Source organism: Schistocerca piceifrons, chromosome 3, assembly GCF_021461385.2.
Source record: "Schistocerca piceifrons isolate TAMUIC-IGC-003096 chromosome 3, iqSchPice1.1, whole genome shotgun sequence".
Classification (NCBI taxonomy): Eukaryota; Metazoa; Arthropoda; class Insecta; order Orthoptera; family Acrididae; genus Schistocerca; species Schistocerca piceifrons.
In genome coordinates, this window is record NC_060140.1 from 758,803,565 (window position 1) to 758,824,902 (window position 21,338).

The following is a 21,338-nucleotide window of genomic DNA, read 5'->3' on the forward strand; positions in this document are numbered from 1 at the left end:
TGATAGGAACTCCAAACCCTGGAGCAATATTAAATAATGAACTGCAGTAAAGTCTTGTGTAGTTTTCTTTACGGACACAGTTCCCCTCAATCATATAAACAAATTTAAGTTTTCATTTCATCTTCCCTATAACTGAGTTCACATTTTCATTTCATTTCACATGACCATATTATTATCCCTGTATGAAGCACTGAGCATACTGTAGAATTTCCCACCAATTTAGTAATCCGATACTATCACATCTTTTCCTATGTTATGTGAATTATTTTACAAATGGTTCAAATGGCTCTGAGCAATATGGGACTCAACTTCTCAGGTCATTAGTCCCCTAGAACTTAGAACTAGTTAAACCTAACTAACCTAAGGACATCACACACATCCATGCCCGAGGCAGGATTCGAACCTGCGACCGCAGCCGTCTCGCGGTTCCAGACTGCAGCACCTAGAATCGCACGGCCACTTCGGCCGGCAATTATTTTACATTTACTCACATTTGAAAAGAGCTGTTATCCACTACAATAATTGGAGATACTAACTGAGTGAGTCTGCATTTCCTTGCAAACTGCAACTTTTTTTTTTTTTTTTTTTTTTTTTTTTTAGACAACAACATCAGTGAGAAGTCTGAGACTGGAAAAGTCTGAGAGTGAAACTTTTTGAGAGATTAAATCTGTGAGTCAAACTGAGACTTGAGCCCAGAAACATTGCCTTACATAGCCAAATGATCTACTGATTCAGCAATCCAGGCACTACTCAAGATCTGTTCTTACAGGTTTACTTCTGGCATTACCTCTGTGAGGCTGTTGAGGTGGGTCATGAATCATGCCTTGATGCTCATTTGGTAGAACATTTGCTCATGAAAGGCAAATATGCCATGTTCGGGTCCCAGTCTGGCATTTAGTTTTAATCTGCCAGTAGCTTTCACTCCAATGCAGAGTCAAAATTCATTCTGGAATCTAAGAGTACAAATATTTTATGCATATTGCATGTAGTAGCTGTTTATAGACATCTGAGGGGCACACCCGATGTCCTATCATCCTGTTAGATGTTCACTGTCCGCATAAAATACAGGGTTTTATAAGTCAACAATTCCTCAAACCAACTACATAACAGCTTGTAAACTGCTGCATATGATCATATCTTGGTTACAGGCCAGTAACAAAGGACTATTTATTCCATGAAACATCACAAATAAATAAGAACTATGAAAGGGCCAATGCCGCAATGTATTCAGTATACAATTTAACAGCATTCTGTCAGGATGTATTTCCTTTGAGTATATTCAATTATTTCTCAATATGGTACTGAAAGTGCTTATTTCAGTTACTCATTTGTGACTGTGTGTTATTACCTGTTTTAGTACAATACTGGTATCTTTGTGGTAGAATGCATTTTCAAATGTGGAATTTTACATTTCAGCTTCCTATCTGTTGTCTTCAGTTTCCACATACAAACATATCCTTGAAACACCACATGATGGTCTGAATCTGTTCATTGATTCTATACAGGAAATGAATCTCCTAGGATTTACTACCAGATGTTTTGCCATGATGTGACTAAAAACTGCTGTAGGTTTTACATAAATCTAGTTTTATGGATGCTTGAGTTGCCATTAAGTTTTGTTAATATCCTTACAGTACATTCTCTTCTGTAGTGAAAGTGTGACCATTTCCGTGGAGTCTTTACATAGTATGCATGTATTGAGATCGTGATTTGGTTGCATTCAACTTCCAACCATAACTCTTTTGCTTTTACTGGGTTGGTAATAAATATTTTCTCTTTATCTATTAAGAAGAACGTGGATCTGGGTTGGTAATAAATATTTTCTCTTTATCTATTAAGAAGAATGTGGATCTATCACGCTAGTTGTTGGAGGCAATTTCTGAAAATGCATTCAGTATTACTTTGCAAGACTGTTACTCTTCTTTGCTGGTACAGATAATGTATGATACTTGACTAACAAAGGTAATCCTCTATCAGTATAGTTTGATTGGGATACCTCCATGATTATGAATTACGGTTGTGTTTGAATCACTATATGACCTATTTGCACTTATTCATTATTCATCTATGGGCCCAAGGTGGGATGCTGTAGAACTTCATTCTTTTCAGCCAAATCATTGGGAGCTGGAAGCAGGACACAGGGATTCCAAAGAAGTAATGTTTGAGAAGTGATTTCTGATTCTGGCATTCACTTGAGATCCTTGGTCAGAACAAAGGACTTTAACTATTTATAGTTTGTTCAAGGGGCACAGAGGTCAACTGCCTAAGACAAAAATTAGAAGTATTTATAAGAGCATGTGCAATTTGTGTATGTCGTTTTCTGGACCTGCAGCCACTTGAAATGTCTGATTATTAATCTAAGTCTCCCTCACAGGTACTCTCACCAATATTGGTTTACAAATGAGTTAATTTTGGACCATCCTAGTAAAGGTCTTTCTGCTTGTCGCTATAAATACTTCATCACCTGAAGAGTGGAATTTATCTTTCCTTTATGTGTTCCATGGACTCATGCAAATGTTCCTACTTGCTACTACCACTTTTAATCAACTCTCAGTTCCTAGTATTACGTGAAGGAGACAGCCGTCTGGAAGAGAGGTGAACTCTGCAACTCTAATTCAAATGCAATAGCAATTGTGCAGTTAGTATTTTAATATTATTTCTCTTCAATCTGATTTCTGATTAGTTTAACAACTGGCTTCTTAGAGCAAGAGTTTTCATCTGGAGATCTCGGAGTTTTGCCCAACATAAAATATCATGTTTATGTTACATGCACTCCATCTCCAAGTGACAGTTTCAGTTCAGGGTGACTTTACAAGTCTCCACCCTGTAGTGCAGGAAAAAAACCTATAGCCGAGCTCACCATGTAACTGTCAAAGTTTCTCATTTAGACCCTGCACCTACATCTACATCAACTCCACCAGCCACATAATGACGTGTGGTAGGGGGGTATTTTTGATATCACAAACTGATGCCTCCTCCTCTGTTCAGTCACAAATGGCACATGGCAAGAATGACTGTCGGTAAGTCTCTGTATTACCCATAATTTCTTGAATTTTCTTGTCATGGTCATTGCAAGATTGCAAGAGATGCACATGGGAGAAGGTGGGAGGAAGTAATATGTTGTCCAACTCTTTCCAGAAAGCACTCTCTTGAAATGCACAACACCTCTCTTGTAGTGTCTGTCACTGTAGTTTGTTGAGCATCTCTGTAATGCTCTCATTCCAGCTAAATGATCTTGTGATGAAATGCCCCACTGTTTGTTGGATCCCCTCTCTCTCTCAATCTCTCTCTCTCTCTCTCTCTCTCTCTCTCTCTCTCTCTCTCTCTCTCTTCTATGAGTCCTACCTGGTAAGGATTCCAAATCGATGAACAATACTCTAGAATTGGTCAAATAAGTGCCTTGTAAGACACTTCCTTCATGAATGAGTTATGTTTTCTTACGATTCTTCGTATGAACCTTAGTCTGACATCTGATTCTCTTACTATTTGTTTTACATGGTCATCCCACTTAAGGTCGCTCTGGATATGTACTCTCAGATATTTTATGGTAGATACTGTTTCCAGACATTTGTCATAATTTACTCAGCACCACAGGATCCACTCATGCCTCAGAATGAGGGTACAAGCCAATAACTGTGCTGAGAACCCATGAATGTGGTTAGCTGTGGTGATTACCACTTTCAGAAATCTTTGAAAGTAACTGAGATTTGTCTCCAATCCTAGGTGACTGATGTTGTTTGTGCTGATGTGAGTGATGATTTACAGCTGACTTCAACTTGAGCTTTCGGTTGCTACTAGGGGGGCCTTGGTGCAGAATTCCTTCCAGGATGGACACTGAGTGCATAATGGTTTGTTTCCCCTCATGTGAGGCTACTTCCTCAAGAGGGTCAATCAAACTTCTAATGTTCATGCTACCTTCAGCCAGAAACATCTTTTTCCCTTTCTAATGACATCCAGACAAAAACGAAGTTGAAACCACTGCTCAGTGAGAACATGCAAGTCCTACCAGCTCTGCTTCATCACAGTGAGGCAACGCCTCACACATATATGTTATATATACTGGAACAGCCTTTCGCCAATTTACCATATAGGAAATTTTCTGCAAAATAAATCTAGACTAGATACCACGTGCCAGTCATCAACAGGTGACCATTTGGTGCTAGGTCAGTATTCTTTGAGGAGCACACCGGCAATAGAGGAAACTCTATCTATATCTACATCTACATCTATGCTCTGCAAACCATTGTGAAGTGGATGGCAGAGGCCCACTGTACCAGTGCTTTTGAGGCCCAATGTACCAGTTACAAGGGACGGAACTTTAATAGCGGCAACTATTTATTTACAACTCGTACAAAATAGATACGTGTTTCAAAGTTTTACTGACCGTTGAAGTAGTCACCAGCATTGTGTATAACCCGTTCCCAGTGATGTGGAAGTTATAGGATACTCTTAGCAGTGCCATTTGTGTTGACAGTTCGAGCGGCGCGGTTTATTGCTCGACGAATTTGTAGCAGTTCTGAAGTAAATACTGTGGAGTGTTTCCTTCAGTTTAGAAATCAAGTTGAACTCACAAGGGCTTACGTCAGGGGAGTGCTGTAGGTGGTATAGCACTTAGCAGCCCCATCAGTCAAAGAAATTACTAACAGCTTGCACTGTGTGTGCTTGAGCATTGTCCTGCAAAATAATGGACAGGTCCTGCAGAAAGTGTTATCACTTCTGTCTCTATGCTGTTCATTTTTTGAGCACAACCTATGACCAGCTTAGAAACAGAAGTGATGACACTTTCTGCAGGACCTGACCATCATTTTGCAGGGCAAATCTCAAACAAGTACAGTGCAAACTGTTACTGATTTGTTTGACTGATGGGGTGCTAAATGCTATACCACCTACTGCACTCCCCTGAATTAAGCCCTCGTGAGTTCAACTCAATTTCTAAACTGAAGGAAACACTTCACAGCATTCACTTCAGAACTGCTACAAATTTGTCGGGCAAAAGAACATGCCGCTCAAACTGTCAACACAACTGGCACTGCTAAGGGTAACCTATTTCTTCCACATTGCTGGCAATGGGTTATACACAATGCTGGTGACTACTTTGAAGGTCAGTCAAACTTTGAAACCTGTATCTATTTTGTACGAGCTGTAAATAAATAGTTGCCACTATTAAAGTTCCAATCCTCATATTAGGGCTTTTTTCCCATTCCAGTCATGTACGGACCATGGGAGAGCTAATTGTTTATATGCCTCTGTGAGTGTTGTAATTAATGTAATTTTATCCTCACGATCCCAATAGGAACAATATGTAGGGGGTTGTAGTATATTCCTAGAATCATCATTTAAAACCAGTTCTTGAAACTTTGTCAGTAGACTTCCTTCGGGTTAGTTTGCATCTGTGTTTATGAGTCTGCCTGTTCAGTTCTTTCAGCAGCACAGTGACACTCTCCCATAGGTCAAACAAATCTGTGACCATTCGTGCTGCCCTTCACTGTATACATTTAATATTCCCTGTTAATCCTATTTGGCTGGTTGATTTTTTTATTTATTTTATTTTATTTATTTATTAATTTTTTTTTTTGGGGGGGGGGGGGGGAGGGGAGGGTGCTGGACCAAACAATGAGGTCATCAGTATCTTGATCGAAGAGTGGTGTATGCAGAAGGAGAGACATCCACCAAGAATGTTTCCTGGTCTGGTCAGGTGTGGAGGCTAAAAATGTAATGGACATCTTTTGTACCGTCAATAATAAAAGCAAGTTGGAGATAGGGAAGTCAGCAGGTGGGCACCCCTGGGGTTCTCCATGTGACAGGAAACTTCTCAAACTTCTCACCTGCACCTGTCCCACCTGTGATCCATGACAGTTAAGAGTACACACTATTCAACAGAGTGTGACACACAGAATAGAAAATTGGGTGCGGCAGAAATGAGGCAAAACAAATCAACTACAGCAGAGTAAAAGAGTGATGAAAGAGTAGCCTCATCAAGGAAGTAGAGTTAGGGATCCCCTAGACCTAGCTTACAGTGGGAGATCCCCCCCCCCCCCCCCCCCTAAAATCCCCAACAACCCAGTCCTGCTCTGGAGGACTTATAACTGAGAAAAAATACCACTTTCACAGAGAAAACTGAGAACCAGGTCAATTATCTGTGAATTGTCTGCCAATATTAGAGGAAATGAATCTGGAAGTACAAACTTAGCATGAAGGACTAAAAGGAGGGTGCATTGCACCAAGATCTGAGCCACTCTCTGTAAGGCTTCACAACCAGAATGTGGGATTCGTTCGTTACACATAGGAAAACTATGGGTTAATCTGTTATGATCAATGTGGAGATGACATAGGACTGTGGATTCCTTCTGGAATGCTGCAGTAGTGTCCTTGATTGTGCAAAGTTATTTAGAAGGGGTATCAGCCCACCAGATGACATTCAGTTTCCGAACAAGCAGAGATTTTCTGTGCACCCGAAAATTCACACTCAGGGATAGCAAAGCGAAAGGGGAGCGAGTAAATGCTGCTCTAATCAAAGGGTCGGCCAGTTCATTTCCTGGGACACCCAGATGACTTGAGACCCAGAGCATGACAACTGAGCAGGCAGCATGACAAAGTTCAGCAAGAAGGTCATGAACAGTGGAGACCAAAGGGTGACAAGAATACCATTGGCAAATAGCCTGAAGACTGCTCATCAAGTCAGTACATGTCAAAACATGGTCAAGGAACACTCGCTTAACAAAATGGAGGGCTCTGATAACGGCTGTCAACTCTGCCATAAACACACTAAATGTTCCTGGGAGTTAGTAGCATTCCATACTAGCAGGAGATGTAGAAGCATATCCCATCTAGTCCACAATTTTAGAGCAGTTGATATAAAATATGATAGCACCTTGGATCTCTTGAAGAACTGGATGATGAACAGATGCTGAAAGGTCTTTGGGGGCGACCGAGACTTTAAGACCTTGGAAGAAATCAGTCCTAATCCATAGCTTGAGCAACATCCAAGGCAGGCTGAGGCTGCGTAAATAACATGGGGAGCACAATCCATGGACTGGAGATGGAGATCTTGGCAGAGAGAAGCGAGGCATATTCCAAACGGTAGTTCCTCACAAGCACAGGAATCAGGAAACGACACAAGGGATACATGTGATCATAACGGAACTGTCGAATAGTGATGGTAAAGGAGATCAAGAGCTAGTACCATCGAATGTGAAGGGGGAAGATCGCCACTTCAGCAAGGAGACTGTCTACAGGATCAATAAACCTTGCCGCTGTAGTCCAGTCAATATGAAACCAAGGTTCAGTAAATACGGATAAAGTGTAGCACAATCTACACCCCAAGATGGGTGGGCAAGGAAACAGAGAGCATTAAGCTTCTAAACACATTTAGTCTTCAGATGACGAATATTGAACAGACAGGTCAGCTTTTTATCAAAAAGGAGGCCCAAGAAATGAAACTGGACTATGACATCCAGTTGCTGGACACCTAAGCAGAGTGCTGGGTCAGGATGGACCGTGGTACAACAGCAAAAACGAAAGACCCCGTTTTTGTAAGGGAGAATTGGAAAACATGGTAAAAAGCTCATTATGTAGCGGCCCACTGGACTGCACATTGGAGCTGTTGTTCAGCAGAGGCTACCATGTGGCAGCTGTACCAAATACAACAATCTTTGAGATACAATTCAGGGGTGACCAGAGGCCCAACCGAGCTCAATAACCTATTAATGGCGATAAGGAACTCAACACAGAGCTCTGGTGGACGCCGTTATCTTGAATCCATGGGGAGCTGAGAGAAGTGCCGAATCTAACCCAAAATAATCGGTGGGATAAAACAGACAAATAAAAAGTGGTAGGGACCCTCAAAAGTGCCAGTTATGAATGGTGAGTAAAATTTGATGACGCCAAGTGATGTCATATGCCTCATACAAGTCAAAAAAGACTGCAGCAAAATGTTGACGTTTCCAAAAAGCCTGTTGGATTGCTGTTTCCAACCTAAGCTGATGTTCGATTGTGGATCGTCCCTCCAGGCAACCATGCTGAAAGGGAGACAATAGGCCCCAAGCTTCGAGGTACCCAGCATAATCTGCAAGCAACCATCCTTTCAAGAAGCTTACAGAGAATGTTGGTCAGGCTAATTTGGCAGGTAACTGTCAAGAGACATTGCGTTCTTTCCTGGCTTAAGGATTGGGACCTTTATGCTGTCTCACTATTGCGAGGGGAAGGCTTGGAGCCAAAGCTGGTTGAAGACGAGATATTGACTTTGAGGAACATTCAAGTGTTGAATTATCTGATTGTGAACTGAAACAGGGCCCGAGGCTGTGTCGTGGGCCGAGGCGAGACCCTGAAGTAGTATAGGATTCAGCTTGATGAAGAGTGAAATGTAAAGGGATGTCTTCAGCTCAGCGCTTCTGCAGTAGAAACGTAGCTGGATAGGAGGAGGACACCAATGCTATCACAAAGTAGGTCACGAGGTGTTCTGCAAAAACTGATAAATCAGTACAAAGATCACCCTGTAGGGCAGGACCACAAACAGCTTTTGAAAGTTGGCAGTTCATAAGACTGTGGAGACTGGTCCACACCTGAGATGAAGAGGCTTGCGTCCCAAGAGAAGATATTGCGCTCCCAGCATTCCTTCTTACTGTGTTTAATTAAATAACGAGCCTTAGCATGAAGTTGCTTAAAAGCGATAAGGTTGGTCTGCAAAGGACGTCATTTGAATCGTTGCAGGGCTCATCGGCTATCTCGAAAAGCTATTGCAGTGTCTTTGGTCTGGAGCCCTGAAGAAACAGGAATGGCAGTTCCAGCGGCGCGATGATTGCATCTCAGATGCCTTGCACAACCTCATGAATACAATCTGACAGAGAGGCAAAGAATATAACACCAGAGGCATGTCTCAGTATATGATGGTCAATATATTTGTGTTCTTGGATATTCTGATCCTTCTTGAAAACTGGGCAAACTGGCGAATGTGAAGGGTGATGTTCCATGCACTTGACACATAAAGGTGACTCTTCAGGAGGACTATCTTTGTGACATGATCGTCCACAGTTGCTGCATTTTGGGTCTGCTGTGAGCAGGAAAACATATGCCCAAAGCATAAACATCTGAAGCACCTCACAGGCGGTGGGACATACAGTTTCACATCAGACCTGTGCACCATGACCTTAACCTTCCCTAGAAGGACGTTCCTTTAAAGGCTAAAATAAAGGTGTCTGTTTCCATATGATTATCCTTGGACCATTTTAATAGATATCTGATAAAATGACACCTCGCTGTTGGAGATTAGCTTGGAGCTCCTCATCTGTAAGTGTAAGATGTCTGTGGAAGATGATTCCTCGGACCCTGTTCAAAGTTTTGTGTACAGCAATGGTCATAGGTATGTCGCCTAGAGGATAACGTGCCTGAAGAGCTGTAGTAGATTGGGCAGCAGAGGAAGTTTTAATTAATAACGCACAATTTCGCATTTTCCCCAGAGACTCCACTTCCCCAAATTTGTCTTCGGTGTTTTCAACGAAAAATAATGGTTGTGTTGCAGTAAAAGTATCCCCGTCAGTACAATTGGGTGAAGTATTTCGCTCCAAGATCTCTGGCCCATTCCTCTTCCTATGGCGTATCCAGGAGGGAAACTTTGCGGGGTCGTATCTCTGTGCATTATAATGATCTTTACCATCTAAGAAGTCTGCTGGAGTCTTGTGCCTACCTGTGGAAGACAGTTTAATTCACTTCATGTGCGAATCTTCGGCTGTGGTATCATCCACTCAGAACACAGGCTCTCCTCATGATTGCCACGCAGCCACAGCAGTAGTTACCTGGCCTGTAAACCATTGCCTGGAGTCTCTGTGCCCCAGCCATGAGGCACACTAACTCCTTGGCTTGAGTGGGGAGTTTCCAGCTCAGGGACCAACAGTGTGATCCCTGCGTGGTCAGAAGGTGTGAAGGTACATGACGATCTCCCCATCACAACAGAATAGTTACCGTTTTGGGCGTAGTATCTTTGAAAGAAAGGAACGGGTGTAGTGAAAGAACGTACAAAAGATGGAATATACACTACGCTGGACGACTTTCCCTGCATTATCCGCACTTCTGTAAAATTTGTAAAAGGAGTAGCAAGTCAGATCCAACAATGGGGCCATGTAGTTAAGACTGAAAAGTTGTAAAATGCCAGAAGGGAAGAAAACGATGGTCCAAAAATCATAAATCAGATCCAAGGACAATCGGTACCAAGAAGATCATCCAATGGAAAGGTAGATGCGAAAAAGGATACTAGAAGGATAGACTTGCAGCATGGAAATAGAAGTAGTGCTGCAGGGGTGGGGCCGCCTAGTGGCCAAGCACGAACTCGCAAAAATGATGTGAGCCTCCTGGGTGGCGTTAGTCCTATTTTGTATGGGTCCCACACACTTGAGCAGTATTCTAGGATGGTCGCACGTATGATTTGTGAGTAATCTCTTTTGTAGATTGACTGTATTTCCCTAATATTCTACCAATAAAGTAAAGTCTGCTTCCTGCTTTACTCAGTACTGGGTCTACGTGATCTTTCACTTCATGTCGTTACTAAGTGCTACACCCAAGTATTTTTACGAGTTTACAGATTCCAGTGGTACAGTCCATAGTGGGTACATGAAGGCGGTCAACAGTTGCCAACCCAACTGTTTGACGAAACCTATGTGGAACTGCAACAACGAACTTAAATTCGGCAAACCATGCTAGGCTTTTCCCTGCACAGATGCAATGAAGAGATACCAGTAATCAATTTCTATCTGCAATGCTTAATGCTTATTTAGTTCGTTTTCTTAAGTTCTCTACAGATAATGTTCATGATAAACGTTATGATGTTTAATAGGTCATACGAACCAGAGTTGCACACATGAATTATACACATGTATATGCCAATACATGCAGGCCGTTTACTTGAGTGCGAAGTTACTCAAAAATATTATCCTATGTGAGATCAGCGAATGAAAATACGAAATGTACGTTAATCTTATTAACAGAATCCTCCGTCGGTTCTTAGTAGAACAACACTATAATAAATGAAAAGCACCAGTTTGCTTTTTTTTCTACAATATTACTTTTATTGTTAACCGGTTTTCGGCTTACAAGGCCATCTTTAGACAGTAAATGTCTGAAAATGTCTGAAGATGGTCTTGTAAGCCGAAAACTGGGTAACAATACAAGTAATATTGTAGGACAAAAGCAAACTGGTGCTTTTCATTTAGTACGTTAATCTACTGATTCGGCTGCTCGTAAAGTTAGAAAATATATAAAAGATGCAGTAACTGAACATAATGATTAAAGGTATTTACAATCAGATTGTTACAGTTTTAGTTTTCATGAATATGCACGTCCATAGAGTGACATCACATCTCGTTTGTATGTTACGTAAACTGGAGACATCAGAATTTTGATAGTACAACCGTAGATGAGCCTTTTCCTCAAAGTTTAAATAAAGGACATTTGTCCAAAATTTATTAAGGACTGTAACGAAGCCGTGATTCATTATTTTGTATGGTGAAATTTGGTACAGAGACTGACAACAATACATCTGCTAAAAAAACTAATTCTTCGTCCTGGTTCAAATCAAATGGTAGATCATTGACAAAGAACAAAACCAACAAAAGACACGGGATACAACTCTGTGAAAAGCACTTGTGGAGCCTTTCAGATATTCCAGCGCAGATTTCAACAAGTTACTTGGTGATATTCACATATTCCTACGTCTGCCGACTATAAGTTATTACTTCGCCAAATGCCGTTGTGATTTTACGGAACCTCATATTCCTATCGTTCTCCCGTCGCCTTCGCAGTAAGCTTAACGTCTTAGAGAAGCGGGATGCTCGCGCTAACTTACCACTGTCACGGCGTCGTTGAGCAGCGATTCTCCAAAAACGACGATGTAGAGGATCTCGTTGACGTGGATCTCCTCGAACACGGCCAGCACCGCAACGGGGTCGACTGCCGAGATGAGTGCAGAGAAGAGGAACATGTCCAAGAGAGGCGTCTCGCAGCCGAAGAGGTCGGTCTGTCCCGCAGCCCAGAGCGACAAGCCGATAGTCAGCGTGTTGAAGATGGTGCCCACCACGGCGAAGAGCAGGATCGTGCCCAGGTGGTCGAAGAACAGCCGGTTGGGCATGAAGTAGCCGGCGTCCAGGATGATGGGCGGCAGCATGTACAGGAAGAAGATGTCGGGCGTAAGGGTGCTGACGTGCACCTTGCCCGCGTAGAAGAGAATAGCCCCGATCAGCAGCCCCACCACGATCAGCAGGCAAGACTCCGGGAACATCTTGCTCACCTTCGGCGCCATATGGAAGGCTGCACAGAAAGAAATGACGCAGCCGTCAGTTGTGGACTACTCTCTCCAGCTCTGAGCACCAAATACTGCATCTAACAACAGTATGACGTTTATACAGAGGGGTCCAAAAAAATGTATCCACTCTTTAAAAGTCCATAACTTGCAAACTAATTGACGGAGTTGTCTCATTTTTGGTGAAAGTGTAGCTTAAAGTCCAACTTAAAGATATCACTGTAGGTGTTCGAAATGGTCACCATTAACATACACACACAAACGATGCCGCCGAACTGCAGCACGTGTTCAGTTGGATATTTGCACATGAATGTACGATGGATTCTCGAAGTTCATCCAATGTGCGTGGCTTTTGTCGATAAACGACGTCTTTTAGTGTTCCCCACAGGTAAAAGTTCAGAGGAGAGAGGTCTGGGGAACGTGGTGGATACTCCACAGCACCTCTACGGCCTATCCATCTTCCTGGTAGATTTTCGTCGAGATACGCCCTAACACGATTTTGGTAGTGGGCTGGGGCACTATCTTGTTGAAAGTAAACTCTTCCGTCTCCATACAAGTCTCGGATGGCATGTAAAATGGATGTCTGAGGCTTCTCACCGGTAACTGTGCCGCCAAAGAAGAACGGCCCAATCAAGCCCCGGTAAGACAACCCACGCCACACATTTACTCCTGGAAAATTCATGGCTTTGTCTACATGGACGTTCGGATTTTCGGCGGCCCAGTAGATAAACGACGTCTTTTAGTGTTCCCCACAGGTAAAAGTACCATTGAGTTTGAACTGTGCCTCATCAGACCACACAATCATCTCTGCAAACTCTTCATCGTTGCGCACCATATTAGTAAACCACTCGCAGCACTCCATTCTACGATCTGGGTCGTCCTCGTTCATTGCGTGTAGCAATCGTGGGAAGTAGCACTTCCACTTTGCTGTCTTCAAAATTCGCCGAACACTTGAGCGACTCACTCCAGTTTCACGGGCACACTGTCTCACAGACTTCTGTGGTGAGCGAGTGAATTGTTGTAACACACGACGGGAGTCAGCTGGACTTGTTACTGTTACAGGTCGTCCAGATCGTTGTTTGTGTACATCTTTAACACAGCCTTCGGCTTTAAATTTGTCTCGAATGCGATGAATCGTTAAACGTGTCGGTGGCTCTGTCTGAACGCTGACTATATGGCGACTGCCATCTGACAAAACAAAACAACGCAATACAACGCTTGTGTGGCGATTGCCGGAACTACAAACTATTACACTACCAAATATGAGACAACTCCGTTAATTAGTTTGCCAGTTATGGACTTTTAAACAGTGGATACATTTTTTTTGACCCCTCTGTATTTATCGTCTAATGCTCTTGGACAATCACAACTGCGTTAAATATTACAAAAATATAAATTATAAACAACCAGTTAATTAAACAAAAGGGAAAAAATCAAAGACCTTCTATCCAATCAGATGCTTTAGTTCTTTCACAGATTCCGCGACGGCACGTACGGCGCAGTCCTGAACGATATGCGGCACTGTGTGCGTCATCTCAGTGCAATTACGGTTTGGGAAGTCTGGCCATCTTCGTCTGCAGAAAGCTGCAGCTGTTCACCGTCTCCCATATCCGATTCGGTTAGGTTTGTGCCAGGTGGAGCCAGGAAGGTTGAAGCCTGAGAGTCTGATAGTGACGTTTTCAACTCGCGAGAAGCTTTGCTGGAGTGTGAATGATCACTCCGATTCATGCAGCCGCAGGATTGTAAGTGCTGTTTAACAAGCTCATAGCGGTTTCCCGGGCTGACGAGATTTCACTCGGATTGTAGAACCTTGCTGAGTGATACCATGTGATGGAAGAGAATGATTCTTCTGTGTTATTTTCCATAACCAAGAGAAAACTTACTGTTTTCTTATGAGTTGTGGGGTGACTTTTCTTAGCACTAGCAGCCAATGAACAGACGCAAGCAGAAGCGCACGATGATGGTTTTATACGTCTAGTAAATTTCATGAAAGAATAGAACATTTTTGGTGTTCTTACATGGCTGGTAAACTTGATTATTCCAAGGTTCGTATAAAGAATTCCAACAACGTACAGTTCATTATTGATAGCCGTCTGAATTGGTCAGTGTATCAGCAGCGACTGGAAATGGAGGAAACCGAGTTTCGTGCTTTTACTAAACATTTTCATTTGAAAGTTTGGCACTGCCACACAAATCGAAACAGAACTGGATGATGTCCACGTGGACTCTGCGCCATCATTAGAGACTATTTACTTTTGTATTAATGAAGTTAAACATGGTCGGACAAGCACCGAAGACGCGGCGGGCTCTGGCCGTCCAACTGAGGTCACCACAAAGGAATCCATTTGCAAAATCCATAATATGGTAAGGCGAGAGCGCTGAATAAAAATCTGTGATATTGTTGAGATAGGCATCTCAACTGAGATGGCTACGAGGACGATGTGTGTGAGGTGAGTGCTGCTATTGCTCAAAGTCGACCAAAAGCACATCCGGCACAACATTTCAACACTACGTCTGGCGTTGTTTAATAGCAATCCGCAAGACTTTTTGCGCCCAACTGTGACTTTTGATGAAATGTGGATGCATCTTTCCACACCAGAGTCGAAACAATGGACAAAGTCTGGTGAGAGTGCACTGAGGAAGGTAAAGAACATTTTGTCAGCTGGTAATGTGATGGCCACTGTAGTTTGGGATTCCCAAGGAATGATCCTCATAAATTATTTCGAAAAAGACAGAACCACAACTGGACTCTGTTATACTTGGTAGATGAATCGTTTTAAATTTGCACTGGATGAAAAACGATCAAGTTTGGTATGCAAAAAAGTGAGCTTTCAACAGGATAACGCTCCATCCAACACATCAGCGATAACTATGGCGGCAATGCATGAACTGGGCTTTGACTTGGTTTCTCACCCGCCCTGTTCACTAGACTTTGCCCCAAGTGGCTTCTTCCTGTTATACAACTTGAAACTTTGGCTTGCTGGAACGAAATTTTCATCAAATGAGGGAGTGATAGTTGTAGTCGACGAGTATTTTGCAGAGTTTGACAGAAACAATTTTTCCAGTGGGATGGAAAAGCTGGGAATCGCTGGACCAACTGTATATCCCTCAATGTAGACTACGTCGAGAAGTTAGGTAAGTTGTTTACGAGACAAATTTTTTTAGCTATTTTACCAGATTTATCAAACAACCCTCGTACCACAATGTACACGATGGTTTGCTGAAGGTGAACAGTCAACAGGTGGAAGTGGGAACTGTTGAGCCATACAGTTGAATGAACAGTACTCTGTTGATGATAAGTAAAGCCAGCGCTGGGGTTCTCAGAGTGTTTGTATCGGATGCCTGTCGCATTCCAATTAGCTTCTGCAACAAATTAGTGTGGCTCTTCACTTTTGCTACTCGTTTGCTAACACTGCTACTACTACTACTACTTCTACTACAACTATGCTATGGTCTAAACCAGGGGTTCCCAAACTTTTCCTCTGACGGAACACTTTATGAGAATTCCGATACTTTGATGAATACTTTCTTCTTTGAAAGTTAATAATTTTTTTAAAAATGAGAAATTTTTTTAGTGATTACTTCAATTCTGAATTATAATTAATAACACAGGAATCACAATAATATTTTTAAAAATGTGTGTCGTCAAAATTTAAAAAAAAGGCATGTTATTAAAAGGTTTTCGCGGAACACTTATTCACTTCCTATGGGACACCAGTGTTCTGCGGAATACAGTTTGGGAAACACTTGTCTAAACAATATCGAGAAGTAGGTTTTAGACCAGGAAAACTTTTTTGATCATTTTATATGCAATCATATTACGACAAGGGCAGCGTCCAAATACTGGCTGTTTAAAACCAAGTTCTGTCTGCACGAGAAGCTAAGACAAACGGCGGGATAGAATTTCATCAGTTTTGCAGGACATTTGTTAAATAACATCTACGTCTACACTCCACAAATTACTATGAAATGGGTGGAAAAGGGTACTCCTCATCCTGCCAGTTCTTAGGGCTACGCGTAAGAATCACGGGAAGAATGATTGTTTAAACCCCTTTGTATGCGCTGAATCAAGCCTACTCTTGTTTTAATGATCTCCACGGGAGCGATCCGAAAGAGGCTATAATAAACCTAAATTTCTTACTTAAAACTGATTTTTGAAACTTTATTAAATAGGCTTTCACGGGATTGTTTGCGTCTACATTCAAGCGTCCGCCCGTTCAGTTTTTACGGCACTTCCCTGAAGCTCTCCGAAGTAACAAACCAACCTGTGGCCATTCGTGTGTGCACGCTGTCATACCCTGTTTGCTACGGGCACCACACATTTGAGGAATACTGTAGGGTGGATCGTACGAGTATTTTGTGAGCAATCCCCTTTTAAGGCTGAGTGCGTTTTCCTAGCATCTTTCCAATGAATCGAAGCTTGCCATCTGATTTACCTACGACGGAGTCTATATCATTGTTCCATTACATGTTTCTACAAATTACTACACCGAGATATTTGTATGAGTTAACAGACTGCGACTGTTACTGATATTTCAGTCATACGATGTTACGTTTGTTTCGTTTTGTAAAGTGCATATTTTTACATTTCTGAAGTTACCAGTCTTTGCACCACTACGAAACAGTATCAAAACATGACTGAATATTTGTGCACCTTTTCTGAGTATGCCAAAAGGGTTTACTTTTCTTTCTATACATTAGTGAGCATTCACCCTCCCTTCACAATTATCACAGCAGCCCTGTTATCAAATCCATCACCTCCGTGTTACAGAGATGAGAATAGTTGCTTCTTGTCAGCTTTCACCAGGTCGTCTACGGACCCACTGTCGCCGATATGGCCGCAATAAACAAGGCGAGACCCATCGTCGAAGACGACGGTATGCCACTCAATATCCCAGCTGACTCTGGTTTTACACCTTGCTACTGTTTGTTGTATGTGGTATGGTGTCAACGATAAGCGACGCATGATCGCCAGGATCTCAATCCAAACTCCAATAAGTAATCTGTTCCGAACGGTTCGAGCTCATGCTCTGTCTAAAACCTCTGCCTGGATTTAGCTGTTGTCATTCTTCTATTCGTCACAGCCAATCGGACAATCCTACAACATCCTCGTGGTTTAGTCCTCCTACACAGTCCTGTGCCTGTTCTTCTTGCCACCACCAGTTCTGTAATCAGTAAACTACAGCCAACTATATATACAGGGTGTTACAGAAAGATACGGCTAACCTTTCAGGAAACATTCCTCACACACAAATAAAGAAAAGATGTTATGTGGACATGTGTCCGGAAACGCTTAATTTTCATGTTAGAGCTCATTTTAGTCTCGTCAGCATGTACTGTACTTCCTCGATTCACAGCCAGTTGGCCGAATTGAAGGAAGGTAGTGTTGACTTCGGTGCTTGTGTTGACATGCGACTCATTGCCCTACAGTACTAGCATCAAGCACATCAGTACGTAGCATCAACAGGTTAGTGTTCATCACGAACGTGGTTTTGCAGTCAGTGCAATGTTTACAAATGCGGAGCTGGCAGATGACCATTTGATGTATGGATTAACACGGCGCAATAGCCGTGGCGCGGTACGTTTGTATCGAGACAGATTTCCAGAACGAAGGTGTCCCGACAGGAAGACGTTCGAAGCAATTGATCGGCGTCTTAGGGAGCACGGAACATTCCAGCCTATGACTCGCGACTGGGGAAGACCTAGAACGACAAGGACACCTGCAATGGACGAGGCAATTCTTCGTGCAGTTGACGATAACCCTAATGTCAGCGTCAGAGAAGTTGCTGCTGTACAAGGTAACGTTGACCACGTCACCGTATGGAGAGTGCTACGGGAGAACCAGTTGTTTCCGTACCATGTACAGCGTGTGCAGGCATTATCAGCAGCTGACTGGTCTCCACGGGTACACTTCTGCGAATGGTTCATCCAACAATGAGTCAATCCTCACTTCAGTGCAAATGTTCTCTTTACGGATGAGGCTTCATTCCAACGTGATCAAATTGTAAATTTTCACAATCAACATGTGTAGGCTGACGAGAATCCGCACGCAAATGTGCTATCACGTCATCAACACAGATTTTGTGTGAACGTTTGGGCAGGCATTGTTGGTGATGTCTTGATTGGGCCCCATGTTCTTCCACTTACGCTCAATGGAGCACGTTATCATGATTTCATACGGGATACTCTACCTGTGCTGCTAGAACATGTGCCTTTACATGTACGACACAACATGTGGTTCATTAACGATGGAGCTCCTCCACATTTCAGTCGAAGTGTTCGTACGCTTCTCAACAACAGATTCGGTGACCGATGGATTGGTAGAGGCGGACCAATTTCATGGCCTCCACGCTCTCCTGACCTCAACCCTCTTGACTTTCATTTGAAAGCTCTTGTCTACGCAACCCCGGTACCAAATGCAGAGACTCTTCGTGCTCGTATTGTGGACGGCTGTGATACAATACGCCATTCTCCAGGGCTGCATCAGTGCATCAGGGATTCCATGCGACGGAGGGTGGATGCATGTATCCTCGCTAACGGAGGACATTTTGAACATTTCCTGTAACAAAGCGTTTGAAGTCACGCTGGTACGTTCTGTTGCTGTGTGTTTCCATTCCATGATTAATGTGATTTGAAGAGCAGTAATAAAATGAGCTCTAACATGGAAAGTAAGCGTTTCCGGACACATGTCCACATAACATATTTTCTTTGTTTGTGTGTGAGGAATGTTTCCTGAAAGTTTGGCCGTACCTTTTTGTAACACCCTGTATATGTTACCTGTCGGTATGGTGCTCCCATGTCCCTCGTGCCAATGATTCGACCTTTCACAAAATACAAGAGAAGGCGATAAGCTGCACGTGTTTGTTCTGTGGGTGTGTTGTACTTCGACCAGCACCTGAAAACTTTCACTAACGTTAGACGCAGCCAAATTCATCACGTACTCGCACCATTCATCTGTAGGAATGGCGTTTATCTGTGCAGAAAATAAGCTAATATAAGGATAAAATTTGAATAAATATACCCCACAGGCAGTGGAAATAATGGTGTACCAGTTTGGTAGCATTTGGTCAAGGTCTTCATGGTGTAACATTTTCCATTTCTGTCAGTGTCTTATTGTCTTTTTTCCTTTATTGTTATTTTATTCCCCTCGTCCGTATGGGTGGGGAGGGGGGGGGGGGCTATTAGCGGTACATTGAATCCGCTGTTCACCCAAGGGAACAAGGAAAACTAAGACGAAAAAAAATTCTAACATAAAGATGAGATATTTACAAGCGAATTAAAAAAAATTGAAGATAAAAATCAATGGAAGGTTTTATATTTAAAAAACTTGACTTTCTTTGTTTAAAACAGGAGTAATAGAATGTAAAACGAAAAACAATAAGAATATTTAAAACATGATTAAAACGCTGATCGTAAAAAAAGCACTTTACTGTCACTAAAATTGGAAGGACCTGTCCTGGGAAAGGGGGGAGGGGGGTGGAACGTCGGGCTTGAGGAGGGGAGGGAGGCGGAGGTATAAGGATGGAGGATTAATGCGTAGTGTCAATGGAGAAGAGATGCATGTTGGGAGACATGTAAGGAGGAATAGTTTGGAGTGTCAAAAATGGTTCAAATGGCTCTAAGCCCTATGGGACTTAACATTTGAGGTCATCAGTGCCTACACTTAGAACTTCTAAAACCTGACTAACCTAAGGACATCGCACACATCCGTGCCCGAGACAGGATTCGAACCTGCGACCATAGAAGCAGCGCGGTTCTGGACTGAAGAGCCTAGAACCGCTCGGCCACAGCGACCGGCTTTGGTGTGTCCTAAGGCCGTAATTTGAAGGAGAAAAAGGGAGTTGGCAAAGAAAGAGGAAAAAGAAAAGGGATCTAGGAAATATGGGAAGGGAATGAAAAGGGAGTACTGATGAGGAGGAATGGATGGGGTGGATTTATAGCTGCTAGGAAGAGTAAATGTTGCAGCGGAGTTCACGATGAAGGGGAGGGAGACGGTTGAAATTTCGTTGGGAGAGGATTTTAAGGGTGTGCAGACGTAGTATTTGTTTGATGTGTCGGTAGAGGCGTGCAGTTCACGAGGATTGGAAATGACAGGGGACACAATATGTTTATTAGAGTCGAATTTTCGGATGGTGTAGGTTGTTTGAAGGCGTTTATTGTAACTGAGAAGAAATGGAAATTTCGTAAGATATTTAAGTATACATTTGGGGGAGAGATGCAGATAGCGAGCGTAGTGCGTAATGTTCAAGAGTCTGGAGAGACTTACAGAACGTCGATGGGGCAGGTATGCGTGCTACATTGGCATAGGAGAGGATGGGTCGGATCGAGATGTTACAAAGGTGGATGACTGTGAAAGGGAGCAATCCACAAGTTCAGCCAGTTAGTAGTTTTAGTAGTTTTGGTCTACTGTGGACTTCCTGTTGGATGATCAATAGGTAAGGTTTCCATGTTAGTTGCTGGTCGATGTTTAATCCAAGATATTTTAAATTATTAGTTAACAGGATGGAGGCGGAAGGTGCAGCTGGTTCATCCTGTAATTACTGCCTGGGTATTGGAGGGAATGACCCTGAGGAGCCATTGGTTACACAAGGAGGTACTATGATTGAAGTGGAATAGGAAGGATCGTTGGTATTTCTGGGATGTACGGTAGACAACGAGGCAAGCAGTGTCATCACTCATCAGCGTACTGAAGGTGGTGGTTTGGACATATCGGCAGCCTAGAGTAGATAAAGGAAAGGAAGGAGGATGGATCCTTGGGAACACCTGCAGTAGAATGTAAGGTATGAAAACTGGTGTTGTTAATAGTGACAAAGAATGGACAATAAGGACAGTTAGATAGGATGGATGCAGTAGGGCAGACGTAGTTAAATGGAAATGTGTAAGTCTGGAGTCTGGAGTATGGAAGGAAGACCTGAATGCTATACATGGTCCCAGGCTTTCTCTAGGTCAAGAGAGGCAAAAATAGCTGTTTTACAGTGGCTGAGCTGGTGGGATAGGAGATGAGGAGGTAGAGCTGGTTATCTGAGGAGAGGTTGTGATGAAAGTTACACTG

At 42.8% G+C, this 21,338-nt stretch overlaps 1 protein-coding gene across 1 annotated transcript in view; it reads right to left on the reverse strand.

Annotated features, from left to right (window-relative positions):
• Positions 1–21,338, reverse strand: part of LOC124789035 (sodium/hydrogen exchanger 3) — a 627,528-nt gene that overhangs the window by 153,768 nt on the left and 452,422 nt on the right. The window contains exon 2 of the mRNA XM_047256324.1: positions 11,834–12,294. Coding sequence (XP_047112280.1) covers positions 11,834–12,294 — 461 coding nt within the window. The remainder of the gene's footprint in view (positions 1–11,833; positions 12,295–21,338) is intronic.